The sequence below is a fragment of the Lynx rufus genome, unplaced genomic scaffold (genome assembly GCF_022079265.1).
Source record: "Lynx rufus isolate CCGP_SWC_20201006 ecotype Redwood Valley unplaced genomic scaffold, mLynRuf1.p SCAF_6, whole genome shotgun sequence".
NCBI classification, from domain to species: Eukaryota; Metazoa; Chordata; class Mammalia; order Carnivora; family Felidae; genus Lynx; species Lynx rufus.
The window spans coordinates 45,362,674-45,387,494 of NW_025814878.1; the positions used below are offsets into that span (position 1 = coordinate 45,362,674).

Genomic DNA, 24,821 nt, shown 5'->3' on the forward strand with positions numbered 1-24,821 from the left:
CAAGGGGATCTGTGCATCAGATGCATAGGCCACTTGCACAGCCGGTCCTTGCCAAAGTCACATTCATGGTTTCTTCCTTTGTTAACCTGGATAGGATCTACAGTGGCATTCAGTTAAAATTTTGGAGAAACATTCCAAGAAAATCCAATCTATCTCAATCAGTATTTTACGATTTGCATGCATGGCCTTTAGTGTTTACGGGTTCGAGTCTCTGGCCCTGTTCTCTTAGAAGAAAGTATTACAAAGATTTTTTTTTTGCCTTTAATGTTCTTCCTTCTTGCCGGTGGAATTCCTCAACCTACATGCCATTTAAATGCCCTTTTTCAAGGTTATGGGGGAAAAGATAAGGTTCTTATAACAAATGCAATATCTTGAAGTCAAGGGTAATAACCGGGAAGGGGAAATCATGAAGGACAAACAAAGCAATAATACAGAACCAGATGGCTTGCGTCTCCTTCCCCTTCCGCCAGCCTCTCCCAGCCTTTGGCTGTCGTCCGCTGAGAGAGGATGGGGATGGCACCCGGTTCTCCCTGGGGCAGCTGCCACACCTAGCGTGTGTGCCCTCCCACTCCTTCCCCTGTCAGGGGGCAGAAACGGGAGACGGCAGGGGTGGTCTTTGGGTTTTCAAGTGCATGAACGGGCGTGTGCATGTGCACAGAGCCGGCGGCACTGCTGCCCGGCATGGGGGCCTCGAGTGCATGAACGCGCGTGTGCACAGAGCCAGCGGCGCTGCTGCCCAGCGTGGGGGCCTCGAGTGCATGAACGCGCGTGTGCATATAGCCGGCGGAGCTGCTGCCCAGCGTCGGGGCCTCGAGTGCATGAACGTGCGTGTGCGTGTGCACAGAGCCGGCAGCGCTGCTGCCCGGCATCGGGGCCTTGAGTGCATGAACGCGCGTGTGCGTGTGCACAGAGCCGGCAGCGCTGCTGCCCGGCATCGGGGCCTCGAGTGCATGAACGCGCGTGTGCGTGTGCACAGAGCCGGCGGCGCTGCTGCCTGGCGTGGGGGCCTCGAGTGCATGAACGCGCGTGTGCGTGTGCACAGAGCCGGCGGCGCTGCTGCCCGGCGTCGGGGCCTCGAGTGCATGAACGCGCGTGTGCGTGTGTGTGTGCACAGAGCCGGCGGCGCTGCTGCCCGGCATCGGGGCCTCGAGTGCATGAACGCGCGTGTGTGTGTGTGCACAGAGCCGGCGGCGCTACTGCCCGGCGTCGGGGCCTCGAGTGCATGAACGCGCGTGTGCACAGAGCCGGCGGCGCTGCTGCCTAGCGTGGGGGCCTCGAGTGCATGAACGCGCGTGTGCACAGAGCCGGCGGCGCTGCTGCCCGGCGTGGGAGCAAGGGTTCTTCACTGACCTGTTATAGGTGCTCAGTGTAGTGTATTTGGACATGGTTAAACTTGAACCCATTTTCCAAAATGTTTAAATTCTTCTATTTTATACCCCATTTTCACATTTCACGACTAGTGATTTACCAGCTAGAAACAGTGACTCTTTAAAATATAATAAACATGTTACACAGACTGGAATAGTGCCTAGGGTAGTGACTACTTTCTTTTCATCTTGGTAAGGAGAAATCCTGGTTTAGAGCCCTAGCAAAGCATGTGATAAAATTGTTATGGATATGCTCTCTGACAGTAAGATGGCAGTAACCAAATTTAGAAAGAATACAGCATTTATAATAGAAATGCTCCCGGGGCGCCTGGGTGGCTCAGTCAGTTAAGCATCCGACTTCAGCTCAGGTGGTCTTGCGGTCCGTGAGTTCGAGCCCCGAATTGGGCTCTGGGCTCTGGGCTGACGGCTCAGAGCCTGGAGCCTGCTTCCGGTTCTGTGTCTCCCTCTCTCTCTGCCCCTCCCCCGTTCATGCTGTGTCTCTCTCTGTCTCAAAAATAAATAAACGTTAAAAAAAAAAAAAATGCTCCAGAGCTCAACAGATCTAGCTAGCCTTACTTCTGTTTGCCAATGCCACTTCCTGGCTGCATCAGGGCTCTAGGCTCTTGGGACCAACAAACCTTATAAGCAATTTTGGGGATTGACAACAGGCTCTATTAATAAGTCTTTAAACGGGAGGAATAGGGGCAGCTGTTATAAAAACTCACAAGTTATTGTAGACCAGAGCCTGATAACATTAAAGAAAATCTCACCAACTCTAAAGTAATGAAATATCTGAACTGTAAGAACTGGTTTTTTTTTAAGTGCAGCTTTAATAATGTTAATTACCCACAATAATTCAAGAAATAAAAAGTGGCATAGTAAAAATTCTTTTTTTTCCTAAATCAAGGTGAATGATTCGTAAAGAGTATTATTTATCGGGGCTCCTGGGTGTTCAGTCAGTTAAGCGTCCAACTCTTATCTCGGCTCTGGTCACGATCTCACGGTTCATGAGTTCAAGCCCCGAGTCAGGCTTTGCACTGACAGTGAGGAGCCTGCTTGGGATTCTGTCTCTCCCTCTCTCTCTGCCCTTCCCCACTTATGCTCATGCTCGCTCTCTTTGTCTCTCGAAATAAACTTTAAAAAAAATTAAGAGTATTATTTATCTATGGGTGAATTGAGCTTCTAGTGTATTAAAAAGATGACTTAGGGGCACCTGGGTGGCTCAATCAGTTGAGCGTCTGACTTCGACTCAGGTCATTATCTCACGGTTCGTGAGTTTAAGCCCCTATCGGGCTCTGTGCTGACAGCTCAGAGCCTAGAGACTGCTTCAGATTCTGTCTTCCTCCCTCTGCCCCTCCCTGACTCACATTCTGTCTCTCTTAATAAATAAACAAACATTAACCAAAAAAAAAAAAAAAAAGAGAGAGAGAGAGATGATTACTCATTTGCTCAAAAGATTTTTTTTGATAGATGCTTTGAGTGTGTACCAGCCTCTCTGGGCAAACCTGTGAGGCTTACTACACAGTACATTGTTTCCTTGTCATCTCATATCTCCTCTGATGGAAAAAGTGACCCTAGATGGCCTAGAAAAAGAGAAAAGGATTTTATCTTTCTCATGAATAACTGAAAATCCCTGTGAGATTAATGGAGTCACTTCAGAGAAAATCATGAATTCCTGATACATGACTTTAGAATGAGCCCATAGCTGGATTCTAATCTGTTCTAAACTATTTAGGTGCCAGCACCAAAATGAGATACTTAATGCTGGCTTTGAAATGGAAATTGTAGTTGACCCTTGAACAAGGAGAGGATTAGGAGCGCCAGCTCCCCCCACTTCATGGGGTCAAACATCTGCATAGAGGGGCACCTGGGTGGCTTAGTTGGTTAAGCATACCACTCTTGATTTTGGCTCAGGTTATGATGTCACAGTTCACGAGTTCAAGCCCCACATTGCTCTCTGTGCTGACAGTGCAGAGCCTGCTTGGGATTCTCTCTCTCTGCCTCTCTGCCCCTCCTCTGCTCACGCGGTCACTTTCTCTCTCTCTCTCTCTCTCTCTCTCTCTCTCTCTGTCTCTGTCTCTGTCTCTCTCTCAAAATAAATAATTTTTTTTAAAAACTGCATATAACCTTGACTCCCCAAAAACTTAATTTCTAATAGCCTACTGTTGACTGGAAGCCTTACTGATAACATAAACACTCGATTAACATACATTTTATGTTTTATATATTATATACTGTGTTCTTAGAATATAGTGAGCTAGAGAAAAGAAAATATTAAGAAAATCATAAGGAAGACAGTACATTTACTGTACTGTTTTTATTGAAAAAAAAATCTGCACATAAGTGGACCTGTGCAGTTCAAACCCATGTTGTTCAAGGGTCAACCAGACTTGATTCATCCCAGATCGTCTGGATAGGACTGGGCTTGTCCCAGCCTGCAGCAAAATGTATTGGCTTCCTGCCCAGGTGACATTTCCCTGTACCCCACCATTGATACTAGACTTTCTTCATCTTAATTTAAATCATTTGGGGGTGCCTGGGTGGCTGAGTCAGTTGAGCATCTGTTTGGCTCAGGTCATGATCCCAGGGTCATGGGATTGAGCCCCAAGTCAGGCTCTGCACTGACTGTGGAACCTGCTTAAGATTCTCTTTCTCTCTCCCTCTGCTCCTCTTCCCTGCTCAAGAGCACACATGCTTTCTCTCTCTGTCTCTCTCTCTCTCTCTCCCTCCCTCCCTGTCTCCCTCTCAAATAAGTAAAATGAAAAAAAAAAATTTTTAATTCTATTAGAACTAACTTGATGAAGGTTATCTTGCAGTAAAAGATAAGCTTCTGCTGAAAACTGTTAATTTTTTACCATTTTGGAGCATTTCCCAGGTGTCGGGTGTGGGGGGTAGAGACAGAGAAAGAAAGAAAGGAGAAGGTGGGGAGATAGTGGGTATTGTTTTTTTATGATGAAATGTCTCCATCTAGTGGAGTTTCAGAGCAGTGAACATTGTCACCATCTTAGTCTCCAAAGCCATTTCTTTTGCATGTGTTCAGAGAAAAAAAAAAAATTCTACATATGTTCCTAGATGATATACTTAACAAGTGCACGTATTTCTTTTAGAGGACACAGAAATGAAGCCAATGCAAACTGTTCAAACATTAACATTTTAATTTCATGATTTGAGTCCAAAAGGCAGAGGAATGAAAATAGGGGAGCAGCACAAGAGTAAATTCCACACAATCCATAAAGATCCAGCTCTTAAGTCGGGTGGTTGATGCACAGGTGTTCATATACACATATATTCTTTGGTATGTGTCAGTTATTTCCTAAGAAAAATCTGGACACAAACTAAATTCAAGATTTATTAATAAAGGACTTCCTAAGGACACCTGGGTGGCTTAGTCAGTTGAGCATTTGACTCTTGTTTTCAGGTCAGGTCATGATCTCCCAGTTCGTGAGTTCGAGCCCCACATCGGGCTCTGCACTGATAATGCAGAGTCTGCTTGAGATTCTCTCTCTCTCCTCCCTCTGCCCCTCCTCTGCACGTTCTCTCTTTCTCTCTCTCTCTCTCAAAAATAAATAAACATTAGATAGATAGATAGATAGATAGATAGATAGATAGATAGATAGGACTTCCTACGTATGAGAACAGTTATCTCCTCTTTTGGTTGATTTATCTGTTCACATTTGTTTAATAGGGTGAAAAGCCTCTGACAGCACCCCATTTTCTCATGGGCTCTTTTGTGTCACTTGGGCCACCGAACACTCCCCCACAGTCCCACCCAGAGCATATGTGGGCTTGTCACCATTGGCTGCTTCATTACTTGCTGTCTGGGGTGGTTTCTTTCTTCCCTGACTGTGGGCTTTGACAGAGTCCAGCCACAGTGATTTTTAAAAAAGAAAAAAAAAAGTCCTGGGCTTCCTCTTGCTGCCTCCAAGGACCAAAACAGGAAGGAGAGAAGGCACTGGACCCCTGCCGAAGAGCAGTGTGAGAGGTCTCCGTATGCTCAAGGACAGTAGCATCCTCCCCAGCCCTCACATTCCTGGCCACGGGCTGGCACAGTGTTCTATGGGCACCGTGCGTGTTGGGGCCCCAGCCCCATGTGTATGTGTGCAGAGAAGCACACGCTCCACCCCTGCTCTCTGTCACAGATGCAGCGCCATGGGTTCAAGCACATGAACTCTAACCATGTGATAGACCCATGTGTTTTCAGCTGAGAGTGGTGCTTATATAAGCCCCCCTGCCATGTCCTCCTGCCCACAGTTCTGGGAGTCCCCACCCCCACCCCAGACTGAGACAGGCGATCGCATGGAACACCAGGCTATATACCATGTGGTGAGACTCAGAATCCCATTCCCTGGCCAGTTTTTGTTCTCTCCCCACACTGTTACACACACAGCTACACCCAGCCCTCCTCTCCTGCCCACCAGACTCGGGTCAAGTTGATGAAAGAACCTGAGGTTGAAAATTTCTGAACAAGATTTAACCTATTGTCTTTATTCTTCCACCCACTTGCTTGAGAACAAGCAAGACAGGTATTCAGAGGAGGCTTTCATCCCTTACTGGGCCTCCTGACAGGTTTCCGTTCTCAGATGCTCTGCAGCTCTAATGTTTTTCTTTTCTTTTTTGGTGCATCTTGTAACGGCTAACAGAATGACACTAAAGCCAACAAACGGTCTGCTTCTCTCCAGCAGTACCAAAGGATGTTGTTACCTCAGGATGTGAGACGACATAGACGGTTAAATTAGCAGTATTAGCACATGCTTCATTTTCCTTCTAGCTTTGCTGAGATGTAACCGACACGTAACACTGTAAGTTTAAGGTCTACAGTGTGATGGGTGGACGCACGAATATGTTGTGAATGTTTACCACGATAATGCATTCTTCTCTTCACATAATTACCATTTTCTTTTTGTTGTCACAGGGTTTTTCTAAAGTAGCCTGAGGCTGGGTTCCCTTCCCCTCTGTCCAAACTGGGGACGCTTACCAAGCAAAATGCCCCCTCGCCCCAAGAGAGTTCTCTCATGGCCAGGGTCCTACATTGTTAATTGGCAAGTAAGATAAGAAATGAGAGACCGCACTGGATTCAACTCACACTTGACTCAGAGAGTAACCGTGTGACCCTTACAAAGAGCTGGGTTGGAGTTTGAAGAAATCAGGCAGTGGAATGAGTAGGAAATATTGAGTCTGTAACTGCAGAACATTGAAATGGTCAACACATTCACTTCCTTTTCTCTTTGTTCTCTGCAGGGAAGGAGATTGGTGGGAAGCCCGCTCCTTGACCACCGGAGAGACTGGTTACATTCCCAGCAATTATGTGGCTCCAGTTGACTCTATCCAGGCAGAAGAGTAGGTTTTGTTGTTTTTGCTCAACTACTTGCTTTTAAAAGTTAGTTGTCACAGTAACATGCTACTAACCTTGTGCAGGAGGGAGAAGAAACTCACTAGAGCGATTCAGGGTTGAGAGAAGATAGTGATGCCGCATGCCCCAGGCACTGTGCTCTGCGTTTTGCCATATCTGTGTAATACTTGTGCTGTTATTAACTTAATATTTTTCTTTATGACTGTATCTTAAAAACATACTGATTTTGAAAGGGAACTTTGTATCAGAACCCTAAATGAAAGCCCAATATTAGTTGCCGTAGACCGAAAGTAACCAGAAAAACGTGATGAAGTTCTGGCTAGGGCACATGTTAGTAATGTGAACCCAAGGTTTTAAGCCTATAGTCTGCTGGAAAATAAAAAAGAGCGAGGGAGAGAGAAAGAATAGGAGTGGGGAGGGAAAGAAAAAGGGGGGCAGGGAGTAAGGGGCAAGGGGGCCAAATAACTATTAAAGATGAGATGGAGATTTTCTTTCTCAGTGTAATCAGAAATATTAAAGGAGCACCGAAAAGACTTACCTTCCATGTGCCAGGTAGAAGTGTCTCACATACAGCATGTTCCACAACTCAGGAAGCTCTCGTGATGCATTTCAAATGCTGCTTTCCTTTGAGTTGGGGTCTTGGTTGGTTTCCTTGATAGGAAATCGTGACTAGCAGTTAGTTGGACCAAGGATTTCACTGGCTCCAGTTTTGGAAGTTGCTCAGTAGGCCGAGGGGATTCTAGAAGGGACAACCATTGTTCTTCCTCCTGACCTGTGGGGATTCATGGGCACTTTCAAAAGGGGGAACTATTAGAGTGGCTTGTGTGTTGTTACCCCCATTTCTGAACTGAGGGGAAGAAAACTGGCCCGTGACTCCAAAACTTGGGGACCTGCCCTCCTCCCTGACACCCTGAGGACCTGCCTCTCCTGGTGGTCTTGTCTTACCAATAAGGGAGTCGAGAAGAGTCAGCCATGAAGCCCAGCCTTTGGCTCTGATATTGCATTTTGCCCTGGTTGTTTAAGCACTGCAAGGAGGATTAGACGCCACACCCCAGCCAAATCCCCAATTGGATCACTGTCTTGCCTTTAATTCCTTTGTATTTTCTCTAAGAAGATCTGTTTTGTTCCCCATTCTCAAATACTCAGTGGTTCTGCACTCCTTTTTTTCTCCTAGTGAGTGTGTTTTATCATCAAAGAGTAAAGAAATCTGTATTGAATTTTTATTTTAGGGCAGATTTGCAAACATCTTTGTGTTCTTTCAGAATAAAAGGTACCACTAAAAGGTAGCATTACTTTGGTTTAACTGGGAACATACCCACTATATATTTAAGTTCTATTTATAATGATCAATTTTTAAACTACTTTGTTTTTAAAGAATAAATTAGCGTTTTAAAAAGATAATGCATATGGTTTTACATAGACAATTAATTGCCATTATCTTAAAATGCCATTGTTTTGGTTCAATCCATTGTTCTAACTGTTCTCTCTTCACCACTGCTCGTGTTTATACTGCATTTTAATTGGGTGATTGATGCCAACCCAGAAAGTCATTTCTCATAAATAATTGCTGTAATTCTCTTCATACCATCTAGTGCTAGGTTAGGACTGTCGCACAGTCTGGTGCCTTTAATAGTCACTGAGGAGCTAACTTGCAGTGTGTCTTTTCTTACGATCGGTGAAGCTCTTTCATTCACAAAAGGATTTGACAGTGAACGCATAATAGCTATGTTCAAGTATAAGGAATTAAAATTTCATTTTAGAAACTGGATTATTTCACAGTTGAATATTCTAGAATTGTTTCTACGCACGGATTCCAAATGAATGCTTGCGAATTCTTGCAGCACCTCGTGCTGACCCGTTTAACTCCCTGCCAAGCCATGGTTAGGGCTGGAGAGTGCAGGGGAAGGTAAAAGGTGAATAGCAGAGGTTGTGATATGACTTCACGATGCCTTCCTCATGGCACTGGAGTGTCACTACGGGGAGAGTAGGACACGGTACACCCAGTCATTTCTCAGGACGTGCTCGTTGACTGTGCACAGCAACCTGTTCCTGCAGCGGCACCAAAACACACGTGTGCAGATCCCCACCCACCCGTGAGGCAGATCCTTTCGCTCACCTAAGTCCTCACCCTGCTGGACAGGAAGAGACTAAAAACTGACATCCACAGTCCACAGCCATCTCAAATTGGGGGTGGTTTTGACAATTGTTTTCAAAGTTGCTGTAGGTACAAAGTGACTGAAAATACCATGTCTTTGTTCTGTATCCATTGTGACTGGCTTTTTTTTTTTTAATGCTTGATTAATGATCTGTGTATAGACTAAGGCTGTGCTTTGTTATTTCCCAGGGGGTGTAATTATGCTCAGAAATCCGGGGTCTCATAGATGTGTGTGGGAAGGGTCTCCTGCAGTTGCCATTTCAAAACGAGGTCTTAGATTTCTCTTCTCATAAATGCAGGTGGCGGTTTTAACACAGACCAGTTCTTGTCACCTCTGAAGGGAAGGAAAGTCACCCACCGTTCAAATCTGACTTTTTTTCTTTGAAGAATGGTAGAGGTGGATTAGGGATAGAATCAGGAACAGACTGAAAGGGAGCTAGATGAAGCTAGGAAAAAATATTATAGGGGAATGCTAAGGATGAAATCAGAGGGAAGGGGGGTTGCTATTCCATTTTTGTAAATGATCATTACAAAATGTTCCCCTCCCTTGATTTCATTTAAAGGTGGTACTTTGGAAAACTTGGCCGAAAAGATGCTGAGCGACAGCTTTTGTCCTTTGGAAACCCGAGAGGTACCTTTCTTATCCGTGAGAGTGAAACCACCAAAGGTAAGATAAGGAGTTGAAGATGTTGGTTGTCATTCAAATCCGTGGATTAGTCAGAGGGGATGAAAGGCTTATCTCTAATGTGCAAGGATTTTTAAATGGCACATACCCTCCCTGCCTCGTGAGCGAGTCCGAGTTTCAGTTTTTCCCTCCAGGCTCTAGAACTGCACACGGTTCCGGAAGGACTACAGAGGCTCAAAGCAAAGCCCTTCTTCCTGAAACAGGGAGCTGGGCAGCTTCGCTCCTGCAGGCGCACAAGATCATAGAATTTTCAGCTGTTCTTTAGAATTACGATTTTCTGAATCTCTTAGTTCCCTAGGCGCCAGTCCTACAGGTTGTTTTTGCATTCCTTTTATTTTTTCAAAACTGAGCACTGCTCTTCCTCCAACTGCTGGCCCTTTCATCATTGAAACACTCATTAGAGCCCACAAGAGGAGCCGGGCCAAGGGAAGGGACTTTCTACCTTGATCTACCAGACATGGTTATCTGCTCCCGAGAAAGTGTGGCAAATCAGAAACAGGAGGCTCCCTTGTAGGGAAGCACTCCTTCTACTTCTGTAGCACACACTGCCCTGCCTCTGCGACACTCCATGGGTGAGGAAGGCGAGGAGAGCGCCCCCAGCCTGCGGGGCTATTGTTCTTCATCCCCTCTCGGGAGAGTTGGGTCTATCCCGTGTTAGGCAACGTGCGGGTGACGGTACTGAAGAGAATATTGTAGGAAAAAATCCAGAAAGCTTTCCTTCTCACGAGTAAAATCAGTTTATTGCTAACATCTTCTGACATTTGTGGGAAAGAGGTGTTTTCTTCTTCTGTTCCTGAGTGGAAGAGAGCGTGTTTGTGTGCACGCACACACATACATGTGTGTGTGTGTCCTCTTGATGATTATTAACCAGAATACTCAAGTGAATGAGACCGAAAAAACGAATGAGTTCTCAGAATGATTGGAGCTGCTAATGCCTTGCATATTTACCAGGTGCCTATTCACTGTCGATCCGAGATTGGGATGATATGAAAGGAGACCATGTCAAACATTATAAAATTCGCAAACTTGACAATGGTGGATACTATATTACCACCCGGGCCCAGTTTGAAACACTTCAGCAGCTTGTACAACATTACTCAGGTAACCCTAATGCCAACTCGCTACTAACCACTGGGACACTGGAGGGAGTGGGTAGGCACTGAGTAGGGGGTGGGGGGAGAGATACAAGCATACACAAAGGCAGCAGTGACAGTTTTCTTTGCTCGCCACTCAACATGGGACTTTGCTGCATAGGATCTGTTGATGTTTTTCTATCATAGTTATTATTAGTTCCATACGTTTGTCAAAAAATTCTGTAACATTCTTGTTCCCCAGATACAAAGCAGTAGGTTAAATTGTAAAAGTTGTCATCTTTTCCTGTTCCCCTGGAGTCTGTCATCAGAAACCATGACAGGAGAGAGAACAGTGTCTGGGCGGGAACACACGGAGTGTTGGGGGATCGTGTAGGGGACCCCCCCAGTTCTCACTCAGTACTCACAGGAATAGCCACACATGCTTTTCATTCTCATGACCAGAAGAATTTTGCAACCCATCTATCATGTTCTACTGATCCACCAATACTGCTGTTTCCTAACTAGATGTAGACTCTGTGACCCACAGCTCCTCCTAGATCTGTTAGGGCCATTGTGTTAAATTAAACTTGTGAACAGTAAGTGGAACAGCCTCTGTCCTAACACCCATTTGTCACTGTCAGTGTGTTCCTAGAAATATGCACTTATGAGGTGTTTAGGTGTACAGTTGGTACATTCTAGTAAAGATTGTGGTCTTATACACAAGTGTTAAAATGATTTCTTTCTTTCCAAGATTAGCAAGAATACCCTGCTATATGACATACACACACAGGTGGATTTTTATATAGATACACATATACAGGTATATATCTGTATCCCATTAAACCCAGTAGTTTTTTCTGTGACCTATATATGTGTGTTCTTCAGGACAATGACAAAACCCCAAAATAGTGCATGACTTGCTCTATGCACATTCATTTTAAAAAAAATGTGTGTATAATTTTTTAGCGCCCCCCCCCCAAAAGCAGTCTTTTGAAAATGGAAATAAGAAATGCCTATTGATTTATCCCAGGCACTAATGAAAAAGTGAGAAAATTAACAACACTTGGAGTACTCGTTGATTAGGGCATTGGATAGCTCTAGTTTACGTGATTCTAATGAAATATTTGGGAGAAATGGAGCAGAATCTCTCCCTGAGCTTAAGTGATACACTCAAAATGCCTGCGTGTGTCAGAATTTTTCAAATGCCAAAATATATTTCATTACAGGCAAACATCGGCAGGATCCCCAGGGTTTGGATCATTTGAAAATATTGTGTTGGAAAGGGCACCTTAATAACATCGTAAAGCTGGAAGGAGAGAAGGGATATGAAGAGCAATAGACGTTTTTTAATCTCAAAAAAAATCCATCTCGAGTTAGATTTGTTTTTATATTGGCTTTTCCTCTTCCCCCCCTTCCTCTCTCTCACACAATAAAATGCCTTTGCAATATTGACACATAAATAATTTCCTGCCTAAACATCTCAGAACCTGAGTCTACCAAAAAGAAAGGAATAAAAAGAAACTAAGAGCTGGTTCCTAGAGAAAAGAGAGCACTACATGTGATTTTCCTGGATCCGAGGGGCCTTCAGGGTGTGTGGTGGGGCAGAGGCTCTGCCTCACAAGCCAGGCTTTCTACAGCTTTTGTCACTGCCCTGATTCCTTGTTCTTTGTTACCTTTTCTTACCTGACAGAGATTTCACTTGGCATTTAGGCAATTTCCCCCTTACCACTGCTAAAGTGTAAAAGGTATATTCTTTTAAAGGAAGGGAGGGAGGGAGGAAGGAAGGAAGGAAGGAAGGAAGGAAGGAAGGAAGGAAGGAAGGAAGGAAAAGAAAGAGAACAAAAGAAAAAAAATCCAAATAACCTATAAGTGATAACTTTTTTCCTTTGTCTTTTTCATAAGAAACAGTTCTTTCACATCCTTGAATTTGTACAGATTTCGGTTTCCTGTCTTTCTGCTTTGAAACCAGATTTCTAAATTATACATTGGAGACTGTTAAAAAGATTTATTTTTAATGGGAAATATCAAAGAAGTGAGAGCATCTGACTGGTAGAATAGAGTCAGTTAAAATGCCAAAGAAATCACTAGAGAAATGTGACCTCTTTTTTTCCCCTGCCAGGTAGAATCTTCAGCCCTACTAGTTTATAACAGTCTAAGATTCAAGAGAAAAATCCTGTACTGAAGCTACAATTTTCAATATATCCAGAACAAAGAAAGCCCCTAAACCCTTGACATTAGAGAGGGTTAAGGACAGTCGTGCTGACATTCAGTAGTCCAGATGTACCTTTTGAAATCAGCGGAGGTATTTCAGGGTTCCAGAGACATGTTATTAGCAGAAGTTGCTGAAAATGTTTTTCTTCCTTAGCGAGTGTTAGAAACGAAAGCAGTCATACCTGTACCTGTATATATGTGTAAACTATACTATACCTGGAGGCATGGAGCAGTCCGCATTGAAAATGTCCTCTGTTCTACCTCCAATGACCATGTTTCAATGTGTGGTGTCTAATCTTCCAAGATGTGCACAGCTCTCCGCCGACGTAGCACTGTTTTCAGCAACACTGTGCACTCGCTGGGTTTGTGCAACTGTAAGTGTTGTTTCACGTGTTGTGCTTTTCTCTCCCTCTCCTGCCGCTGTCCTCGCTCCATCAGAGAGAGCCGCAGGCCTCTGCTGCCGCCTCGTAGTTCCCTGTCATAAAGGGATGCCAAGGCTTACCGATCTGTCTGTCAAAACCAAAGATGTCTGGGAAATCCCTCGAGAATCCCTGCAGTTGATCAAGAGACTGGGAAATGGGCAGTTTGGGGAAGTATGGATGGGTATGCTGAGACTCAATTATTCTATTACTAGCTTTCTCGTTTGGGAAGTCCCAAACAGCGAAGATGGAAGGTGAAAATAAAGACTTTATGACCAGGAAGAAGGCTTAAGTTACTCATAGTAGAGAATTATACATTTGATTTTGATTTCAAAATTCCAGAATTTCTAGAAGAGAGATAGTGGTCAAGATTGGCAAATGGCTCAAATTATGCCGTTATATGAATCTCAATTCATAAGCCAGAAAACAGTGCAAGGAATGTTCCAGCTTGCACAAATGCCTTGCCCTTCCTTTACAACTGCAAACGTTTGCCCAGTGAACTCAGTGTTGCCCTAAAGGGTAAGTCACCTTCCATCTTCCCTAGTGCATGCATGATAACAGATTATAAGGATTGTGTTTTCTTTATTAATTCCCTTTCCTGTAGAGAAAGCTGATGGTTTGTGTTTTAACTTAACTGTGATTGCATCAAGTTGTACCCCACAAACTTCTGGATTGGCTAAAGATGCTTGGGAAGTTGCACGTGGTTCATTGTCTCTGGAGAAGAAGCTGGGTCAGGGGTGTTTCGCTGAAGTGTGGCTTGGTAAGGCAGAGGGCACATTTCATTTTGGCTACTTCTCAAGGCCAATTAAAAGGACAGTCTGAACAAACACACACACACAGTCATTGGGACCAAGACACTTAACCTGAAGCTAGACAGACGCAGGCCATCTAGATTTTGAGAATACGGCGATACCTTGCTGTGCTCTTCTATACTTCTTCATATGGTTGGTGAAGCAGACGCACATAGAAGAAACACCAATACAATAAGTGTCTGTTGTTTCCTCTTCCTGAGACATAGGAAGGTAAGATACTATAGATGGGTTACTATAGGGAAAGACCATGGGCTTTTATGCTCAGTGGGCCAGGGTTTGAATCATTACTAGCTGATTAACCATATCCAAGGGGCTCATTTAACCTCCTTGAGCCTCAGTTTCCTCGTCTGTAGAATTGGAATGATACCTACTTCATAGGATTGAGGATCACATAGGACAATATATTTAGAGTCCTTGCACGCAGTTCGTGCTCAGTAGGCACACATACTTCTCTTAATTCGGTTGTCATGTCATTCATTGATGAGGCTGACTGCACTAGGCCCTTCCCACTGCTTTTATAACACCCTTTGGGTCATTTACAGCTTTGCTTGGAGAAAATCCATGGGTTTGGTGCCACCCAAAGACATCTGTCAGTGAGACAGTGTTGGTGCTTATGGAATCTACCTTCTTTCTTAGGTTCAATTAAAAACAATATGGATAGGTACCTGTTTTTACATTGTAGCTGTAGGTGTGCAGGGGTGGTCAGCATTAGAAGATTTAGTACAGTGAAAGCACTTGGAACAGAGCCTGGCAAAGAATAAATATTACATAGATATGGGTGTAGCGATAAGGTTAGAGATAGACATTCAAACATACACCTATATGTGCTGTGTATGTATAAGCTATTATATAATAAGTGCTCTCATTTTTTGAGTCCACATTATTGTGTCTCCGTACTTTAACTCAAGTATCATAAAATATCTTCATGTAGCCTTCCTCTCCCTCATCTGCCCAATTTATAATTGAAGTTGTGGGTGCCAAGGATTTCAATTCAATCATTTATACAATCAGGAAGAATTGGACATTCTACAAAATTTTATTTTCAAATTTTATAATTATCAACTTTAAATCATTATACCACATTATTAAGAATTTGTTGCCCACTGAGCATAAAACATTATGTCGTGGTAGTTCGGGATCAGGATGGAATGCCAGTGAGAGTAACTGGGTTGTTATTAGAGAGGAAAATCTCTATAAAATTTTGGGATGCTAATAGCACTCAAATAGCAAAGACCACTTCCAGATTAGCAGATTTTCCATTTATATTTAGTGGTCAGATATTTTATAAGGTTTGAATGAACTCTTTTTTAAGCCACTGTTCTTTCATAACTTAGATGTTTGTAAGCTTCATGTTGTAATCGTATGAACCATGTTTTGAACAGGGTAACAAACGTTTACAGAAATATTTAATTCTGAAGTCAATTACATTAAATATAAAAATGAATCTTCATTTAAACCAGCTCTCTTTTCCAAACAGAAAAAGCACGCTCTAACTTAGCAGATTTTTCTGTTTCCCTTAGAGTTTTAATCCGAAGTTGTAGGACTAATAACGGAATACACATAGAACCTGGATTTTTGTTTTTTTAATTTCTCAGCTGAAAGAGATTCAAAAGATAATCCAGTTCTCCTATTCTACAGATGAGGCAACAAATGATCATAAACCAGGCCTGTCTCTGTATCTACTTGACTTTCTCCACCTGTGAAGCCTAAATATTTCTGTTCCCTCTTAGCTGCTGTTTGATTTTTTCAGTCCGATAGAGGCTGTTGCTCTTGTGGCTGACCTGAGGAGTTGTCCTTACCTGGTTGAAGTTTGGGGCAAGTAGACCGTGAGCTTCTTGCCAGTGCCCATTGGCATACTTGTAATCTCACTTATATATCAGCTGTTCAAGGTCTCTGTCAAGTAGCTCACCCACCGTACACGGTGGAAAGTCGAAAGGTAACTTCCAGACTTCCTCGGTGTGTTGCCGTCTTTTTTTAAATGGCACCCTTCATACAACAGAACTATCCTAGTTTCTTCCATGCTTGCTCTACTGTCTAAGGGATAGCGGTGGGATAGCCAGGCCTGTTCTAACCTTTGAACTTTCAGCCTTGTTAAAGAAGCATCCAAAACTTTGGGTACCAATTTGTAATCACATGCGCGAGCTAGAAAAGGAAAGTGGCATATATCAAAATCAGAAAAAAGTTAAAAGAATTACAAACCATAACACAGCTATAAGTAAACTCATGTTTCCTGTTGAAGATATTGGACACAGTCCTTATTACATTTGCTTGTCTTCATTCAACAAAAAAGGATATTAAGTTTTTCTAAGTTAAAATCTAACCTTATGCAAGTAGCTGTTGATTTAAAAGCTTTTTTATTTTCCCATCAAAAGAGGATCCTCGGTTTGACTTAACGTTGTGGGATGTGTGCAGGTACCTGGAATGGAAACACAAAAGTAGCCATAAAGACTCTTAAACCAGGCACAATGTCCCCCGAGTCATTCCTTGAGGAGGCACAGATCATGAAGAAGTTGAAACATGACAAGTTGGTCCAGCTCTACGCAGTGGTGTCCGAGGAGCCCATCTACATTGTCACCGAGTACATGAATAAAGGTCAGGCCCCACCTCGCAGTTGACCCACAGGGGTTATTTCGGGGAGGGAGATGGAGGTGCCTGCCTGCTTTTGTTCTGCTTTCTGCATGAGTCTGGCATTCCTGTCAGGAAGCACAAATCATGTGCTCGTTAATGAAAGCATTGTTAGAACAGACCATGACCTTGAGTTTGCCCCCCAGATCCTTATGAAATGCAACACCTTTTGCACGCTGCACATGTCAGGAGTCCCAGCTCCTCTCCATAATTAAAGCATTCATATTTAATACCCGGGGTGATCTGGAGGGCTATGATCATTTGCTGCTACTTTGAATGCCATGGCTTGTGCTAAATTTCCTTTTTCAGGGCTGAACAGTTAGTATCGGACACTGGTCTCTGGGCTCAGCTTAGTCTCCATCTTCTCAGCACCTTTTCTTTCCCAGTTCTCTTCTTAAACATCAGACGAAGAAAGACATGCTTTTAAAGAGCCCGTTTTATTTTCATTCTTTCTCTGCCTCTTTCTAATCAAAGCACTATTGCCAAGGATAAGGCCCAGAATCACTTTGTTTTGGAAAAATAGACAAACCAAACAAGAAACGGCCTTAAAAGGCAATGCGTTGTACATCAGGGGGCACCAGCATAATTTTTCCTGTCCATATACTTTCTTTTTAAATACACTTGGAAATTTTTTTCCCTGGCAGATTGTTTGTCCCTTGTATCCAGGGTTATTTGGTAAATAACTTTGTGATTAAAGCATGGAAACAGTCACCGATGACCATCATGAGCCTCCATCCAGCCTCGGCACATGATTGTTTCCGCCCTGGTGTTGGTCCTGAGCTCCCTAGGCTGTTATCACAGTGGCTCTGAAGCTTCAGCTGTTTTGTTTCCGATATCTTCAAGGCCTGGCTGGCCATAATTTAAAAAGGGGAGCTAACTGCCCCACCCTGTATTCCTCAGATATTCTTTTCTTGATTTAAAATCTGTAAATAAGCGAGGCCAATGATTCTCAAACCTTACTGTGTATCAGAATCATTTAGGGGTATTCTTTTTTTTTTTTTTCTTTTTATAGGCTTTAGTCTTTGTTTTTTAATTTCAACTTGTTTTATTTTTTATTTTTTTAATTTACATCCAAAGTAGCATACAGTGGAACAATGATTTCAGGAGTAGATTCCTTAGTGCCCCTTACCCATTTAGCCCATCCCCCCTCCCACAACCCCTCCAGTAACCCTCAGTTTGTTCTCCATATTTATGAGTCTCTTCTGTTTTGTCCCCTCCCTGTTTTTATATTATTTTTGTTTCCCTTCCCTTATGTTCATCTGTTTTGTCTCTTAAAGTCCTCATGTGAGTGAAATCATATGATTTTTGTCTTTCTCTGACTAATTTCACTTAGCATAATACCCTCCAGTTCCAGCCCCGTAGTTGCAAATGGCAGGATTTCATTCTTTCTTATTGCCAAGTAGTATTCCATTGTTTATGTAAACCACATCTTCTTTACCATTCATCAGTTGATGGACATTTGGGCTCTTTGCATACTTTGGCTATTGTTGATAGCGCTGCTGTAAACATGGAGGTGCGTGTGTCCCCTCGAAACAGCACACCTGCATCCCTTGGATAGATGCCTAGTAGTGCAATTGCTGGGTCGTAGGGTAGTTCTATTTTTAGTTTTTTGAGGAACCTCCATACTGTTTTCCAGAGTGGCTGCACCAGCTTGCATTCCCAAGGGGTATTCTTTTTTTTTTTTTTTTTTTTTTTTAATTTTTTTCAACGTTTTTATTTATTTTTGGGACAGAGAGAGACAGAGCATGAACGGGGGAGGGGCAGAGAGAGAGGGAGACACAGAATCGGAAACAGGCTCCAGGCTCCGAGCCATCAGCCCAGAGCCTGACGCGGGGCTCGAACTCACGGAGCGCGAGATCGTGACCTGGCTGAAGTCGGACGCTTAACTGACTGCGCCACCCAGGCGCCCCCCAAGGGGTATTCTTAAAATACAGCTTTCTGGGCCCGCCTCCAGAGTCTCTGATTCTGGTTCTAGGGTGAGGCCTGAGAGCTTGCATTTCTAACAAATTCCCTAAGGGAAGCTCTTCCTGCTGGTCCCAGGACCACACTTTGGGAGCCACTTGGCCTGGGTGGCATTTTCCCTATTTCACTCCTTCATTCAGGGCTGATGGGAGATGAGGCTAAAGTGGTTAGCTCCTCATATGTCCTTCTTTATGACATAAAGAGAATTGCATCCCATTTCTTGTAGGTTTGTCAGATTTTTGTTGTCCTTAGAAATGGAGTCACTGTTGTTTGTTTCTGAAAGATAAAACTGCTACCTTTCAAAGAACAGAATTTTTTCTAGCCTCTTTTTTTTTTTTTAATAAATCTTTTCTTCATTGATGGCATTCATTGAATCACCTCATTATTTCTAATAAGAAAACCAAACCCAACCCTTTGTCAGGCATTTTTATCTTTCAAAGTAAATTGAAATGGTTTTCTCTTTTGTTCATAGGAAGTTTACTTGATTTCTTAAAAGATGGGGAAGGAAGAGCTCTGAAATTACCAAATCTTGTGGATATGGCCGCACAGGTAGGCCGCATGGTCCCTTGGTTCCTGCCTCAGGTTTACTGCCACGTCAGTACGAGTCGTGGGGTAACGTGTCCTGTTCATCGGTTTCCACAGGTTGCTGCAGGAATGGCTTACATCGAGCGCATGAATTATATCCACAGGGATCTGCGGTCAGCAAACATCCTAGTGGGGAACGGACTCATATGCAAGATTGCTGACTTTGGACTAGCCAGATTGATCGAAGACAATGAGTACACAGCACGACAAGGTGGGCACTTAAATAGGAGGGCTTGTGACCTCAGCCTCGAGAACAGGAGCTTCTTCAGGACCTTTCCTCTCCCCTTCCCTTCCTTTCCTCCAGAAAATACTTGAGATGGCCTTCTTTGGCCAAGTGCTTTCTTCTTAACCTGGTGGGAATCTGACAGCTTTGCAGATGGGAGACTGTGGTGGGTCCAGTAGATGGACAAATGTTGCTTTTTGGTGAATGAATGTCCTCTAATGTGGTCTTCCTGACTCATGCTACCCTCATCACAGTGTCCAGGCCTGGGATGCTTTGCCTTTGGAGAAAGAGGGCTGTGGAAGGCCAAAAGAGAAGTCAAATAATAGCGCATCATTCCATCAGAGTTTCAGCAGAATGAAGAAAGCACGCTCATTGGAGACTTGAATAAAGGAGTTCTTTATAAAGGCATGGGCAGAGTTAGGAAAGCCAACAAGGCAGGAGGTGATATCCCAGAGGTAGCAACAGCCACGGACCTGACCCGAGGCCAGAAGGGCAGTGGGGAAGGGAATAGGCAGGCACCAGAGCTAAGAACCAGAGGCCACCTTTGGCAGACAGAGGCCAGGCACGGATCAGGGGCTTCATACCTTAGCTCCTCCTCCAGAGATCCTGCCAAACCCAGCAAGAAGCCAGAGGTCAGGGGAGCCCACTGATGGGTCCAGCTGGGTCCAGAGCAGGGAGAAGAGCAGAAGGGGGATCATGTAGAAAGAGGACAGAAAATAGCGGCGTCTCCTAAGCAGCCCCACCTCCTCTAAATCATCTCCCTCCATTCTCCCTCCTCCACAGATTTGTAGAAATTAGACTCTAGATTAAATACATCCCAAACGAGCAACCACTCCAGTGGGGAGCTTTTTGGATGCTTTTTAGAGCACCAGATGACAGGGAGGGAATTCCCAGGGTTATTTTTGATCTTCCTGGATCTGCACACAGCAGTCAACAGGTAAATGTATGAAACTGAGTGTGCCGTTTGCAGTCGAATGTAGGCTCCTCATGTAGAATATAATGTTCACGTCTGAAGGAAATGGGTAGCCTTCATGACTGTTGTTTTTAACCAAGCCTAGGCATTCTGAGCAGGGCTGAGCGGTGACTGGAATATATTACAGGGCAGTGCTTTCTACTGGGTTTTGTAATAGCCACCTTGGAATTCCTGTCCTTTCTTTCTAAATTCTGTCATTTCATGCCATTTCTTCCCTCCTTTTATCATTCTCAAGTGACGAGGAAAACAGTTAAACTGAGACCCTGGCTGGTGCAGATACTGTCCAAGTGCTCAATTCCATGTTGGTCAGACAGCTCGGCTATTTGAATTTCCCCAACACATGGCATTTCCTGTCCTGGAGCCAAACGCCCACAACAGGGAGCATGCCCACACATTACGCACACGCACGCGCACGCACACACTCCTGTGGGGCCAGACGGCGGGCCACGTCCCTAATCAGAGGCACACGGGCAGCTGTGATTGGCACTGGCAGTCCAGAGAGAAATGTGGACATGATTTTGAGTCCGCGTGAGCTGAGAGGGTCTGCAGTGCCACTGGGGTCTGAGACCTGGCCCTAAATGAGAGATTTCACCCTGAGGCAAACCCTTCAGATCCCAATTCACAGACCCAGAAGGAGGGGGAGCAGGTGAAGGTTTGGGGACATGAATATTTGATTTAGGAAGGGGTGAGATTGGAGCTGGTCTTGGCAATCCATCATGTAAGCATCCTTGCCTGCGTGAGTAGAGTCCTGGTGCCAGCTGGGGTAGTCCAGGATTTGATTCTCCCCTTCTCCCGGACTCTGGACTCCACGGAATTTGTGATTACAAATCCGCGCCTTGAACCATCCACAAACGAGAAGGCTGCAGGGCAGAAACTGAAGATGTTCATGGAGGTGCTGTTGACAAGGCTGAATGTTTAGTTCATGGAGTGGGGTCCGGTCCTCTGGCTGTGGCCCTGGGTGACTGGCGCCATAGGGGAAGGCGTGTGAGAGCCCCTCACTGGTTTCCCTGACCGCATGCTTCCACCATGGAGCAGGGCCACGGGTGGCCACCCTCAGTCCTGGGCATCAAGTCCCACCCTCCTCCCCACTCAGCTGTCTGTCCACTTCTGGTGTCTTCCTCACCCCCCACCATCAGTTTCCCAGCTGCTGTCCTGACGCCTTTCAGATCAGCTTCATACCCTTTGTACCGTGTTTCCTCTGCTTAACTCCCAAGTAGTCCCACCCTTCCCTCTTAAAATTCTTTTTGTTTCTCTCTTCCCTTTCACAAATATTTACCTATCCATGACAAACACTGGAAAGAGATGAGTAAGGAGAAGTAAATGAAGTGGAGAACTGAACTTGGAGAAAGACACAAAGGTTGGGAGCTCCAGGATTTACAAGGAGGATACAAGAATGCTGTCCTGCAGCAGAAGGAAAGGAAGGAGCTGGGGCGCTTACCTACCGAGAGCCAGGCCTGAGAGGGTAAATGTGAGGAGCGGGGAAGGAAATGATAGACTCCGAGGGGTTAAGTAACTTGTACAAAGTCACACAGCTAGTACAAGGGCAGAGGCAGGATTTGAATCCAGGTGTGGCCGGCACCATTGCATCCCTCTTAAGCTACACCAATGGCCTGTTACCAAGACAGTGATTTAAAAACAAAAAATAAAAATTGAGGTTAGTCGTACGCCCCTTTTTCTCTTTATGGGAAAGTTTTTAAGGGGCACTTTCTAATGTGTATGTGTGAGGGAGTTTGAAAGAGCTTCATTTTCCAGTTCTGGGACAGCCCAGCTGTTTATAAAATTCCTCCCGCGGGTCTGCCCTGCCCCGGCCTCTTAACGAGACAGAAAGGCCTGGTATGTATCTGCTAGTGTGCTCTACAGATGGCATGCGTGCTGCGTGCTAAAGTTTCTGCTGGGGATTAATCAGCTCCTCCAGACAGCTGGGCCATGTGCCTGATAATATTTACAAGTCGGGTTTTATGATACCCAGAGGCCACGGTCAGGCTAAAGCTTGATTATGGAAGTGTGGGCCGCGTTCAGAAGCAAGTGCCCAACACAGGTATTTTGGGACTGTGAGTGACAGTTGTTTTTCAACACCATTGTGGGTTTCCCATCTACGGGCACACAAATGTCTGATACCATCCCCCCCCTGCCCTGGGTAGATGCGGTGACATTTCCCAGGGCACAAGTAGAGTTGAAATTCGGACATGTGTTAAACAGCCCTCCCTGTGTTCCTTTCCTCCTACCACCCCCTACCCCACTGGACTGTAAGCAGAAGCCCCTGTCGGGGAGAAGGTCAAGACCAGGGTCAGAGCCTGTGAGGGTGGTCCCCTGTCAACAGCATTCTAGAGGCAGCTAGAAATTATTTGCTATCGCTCATTCTCTTGCCTGTACGCCTCCCTCAATCCCAGCACGTCTTCTTTAGTCATAAACTCATTGCTAAATTGTATCCAATCAGGGTCTCCAAGTAATGCCAGCATTAATTATTTGAATGCCTTGTCTGGGAAAGGGACTTTGCTAGGAGCTCCTGACCTAAGGAAGCCTGAGACTGCACCGGGGCGGTCTGCAAGCGTGCAAAGGGACACACACGAGTGGCGCTGAAGCCACATAGAACCATGGCCTGCCAGCCTCGGGGCCTTGGCCAAGTTATTTAACTTTCCCACACCTCAGTTTGCTTAAAGTGGAAATACATTTTACCTGCTTTGTGCTTTAATTTTTGCCAAGATACCTAACAACAAGACATGTGACGTGGTTAGCATGGTGCCCAGCACATGGCAAGTGATATATAAATACTGCTGTTATTGTGTCCTGTACAAGACTAAGTCCTTGGGGAATAAAAATACACACAAGAATGGACTGCAGACATAACGGAAAGGCTCAGACGCTGTTCTGATAAGGGAGAGGGGAGGCAAAGAGAATTCCCATGTAGTCAGATGCAAGTATCGCGAGAACGGAATTGACAGCAACAGAAATGAGCGAGTCAGAAGAAGAACTCATTTCCAGAGGAAAGAGGGTGAGTTTGGTTTCAGATTTGTTGAGCTTGAGGAGGTTGTGGTTGGCGCATCCAAGCTCGGTGTGCAAGCCCTCACCCAGGGTCCTCTGCCGTGGGTCCTCGCCATGGTGAGATCATGACCTGAGCCGTGGGTCCTCGCCTCCAGGCACGTGCCCCCGTTCCCTCCTGTCAGCTTACCCCCACCTGCACCCTCACCTGAGGTCCTATGTCAGCCACCTCCCTACCCCAGCACTGCTGCAGAGCCAGCCCCAGCCCTGCCTATGCCACGGACACCGCACCCTAAGGGTCCTCTGTCTGGATGTTGTCCTCACACATCCACACCTCGCCTCCAGGAACCACCAGCATGGACGGCTGTCACCAAGCCTTGCTTTCCAAAACCCACAGCCCCCTGCAACCATCAGTTCCTTCAAAGCTCACACAAACAGGAAGCAGTGGGAGAATTCTTGATAGATTGCTTTCTTCATAAGCTTTCAGGAAACTCAGTGCTGACTAGTGTTGACTTAAACCTAGCAAGTTCAGATAGACTTGGCTTGTGTGTAAGCATGACTTGTTTGGGGGGACACTTATTTGTTACTGAGCCATAATATACATAACACTAAAATGAAGAGATCTGAAGGGCACAACTTAGTAAATTTTTACATATGTATATGCCCCTGAAACCACCCACAGATGAAGGTACAGAATGCTGCCAGCACCTAAAGACCACCTCATCCCCCATCCAGCCAGTAGTCACCTGCAGAGGTAGCCACTGTTTGTACTTCTGTCACCATCCATTCGTTCTGCTTATAATTGAACTTCATATAAGCGAATCATACAGTATTACCCTTTTGTGTCTGGCTTCTTTCCCATCATTCTGTTAAACAAATATATCAGTTTATCTGTTCTACTGGTATTTCTCATTTGGTACCATTATGAATTCTGCTGTGGTTAGTGGGCATATGTCCTCCTGTCTCTTGGATATATCCCAGGACTAGAACTGTTACCCTTAAGGCAAGTCTGTGGTTAGCATTTATAAATACCACCCAGCGTATTTTGTGGGCGTATCTTTAAAGGTACAACGCATGGTTACTGTGTTATTTGCTGGTGGCATACTTCCCTCTGGGCTACTGAGGGAGCCTGGTAAGACTGAGGAACCTGGGTTAGAAGGTAGGAGGCCTCGGGGTGCCTGGGTGGCTCAGTCGGTTAAGCATCCGACTTCGGCTCAGGTCATGATCTCACCATTCAAGAGTTCGAGCCCTGTGTTGGGCTCTGTGCTGCCAGCTCAGAGCCTAGAGCCTGCCTCGGATTCTATCTGTCTGTCTGTCTCTCTCTCTCTCTCTCTCTCTCTCTCTCTCTGAAAAATAAACATTAAAAAAATTAAATTAAAAAAAAAGTTATGAGGAAGTTATG

General features: G+C 44.8%; 1 protein-coding gene across 5 annotated transcripts in view; it reads left to right on the forward strand.

Annotated features, from left to right (window-relative positions):
• Positions 1-24,821, forward strand: part of FYN (FYN proto-oncogene, Src family tyrosine kinase) — a 214,260-nt gene that overhangs the window by 162,787 nt on the left and 26,652 nt on the right. For 3 of the 5 annotated variants that reach the window (XM_047102530.1, XM_047102531.1, XM_047102532.1), the window contains 7 exons: positions 6,606-6,704; positions 9,436-9,539; positions 10,509-10,658; positions 13,280-13,444; positions 16,485-16,664; positions 19,132-19,208; positions 19,302-19,455. In XM_047102530.1, the coding sequence (XP_046958486.1) occupies positions 6,606-6,704; positions 9,436-9,539; positions 10,509-10,658; positions 13,280-13,444; positions 16,485-16,664; positions 19,132-19,208; positions 19,302-19,455 (929 nt within the window). Of the gene's footprint in view, positions 1-6,605; positions 6,705-9,435; positions 9,540-10,508; positions 10,659-13,279; positions 13,445-13,864; positions 14,021-16,484; positions 16,665-19,131; positions 19,209-19,301; positions 19,456-24,821 lie in introns of all 5 variants that reach the window. The other 2 variants (XM_047102533.1, XM_047102534.1) reach the window with 2 other exon arrangements.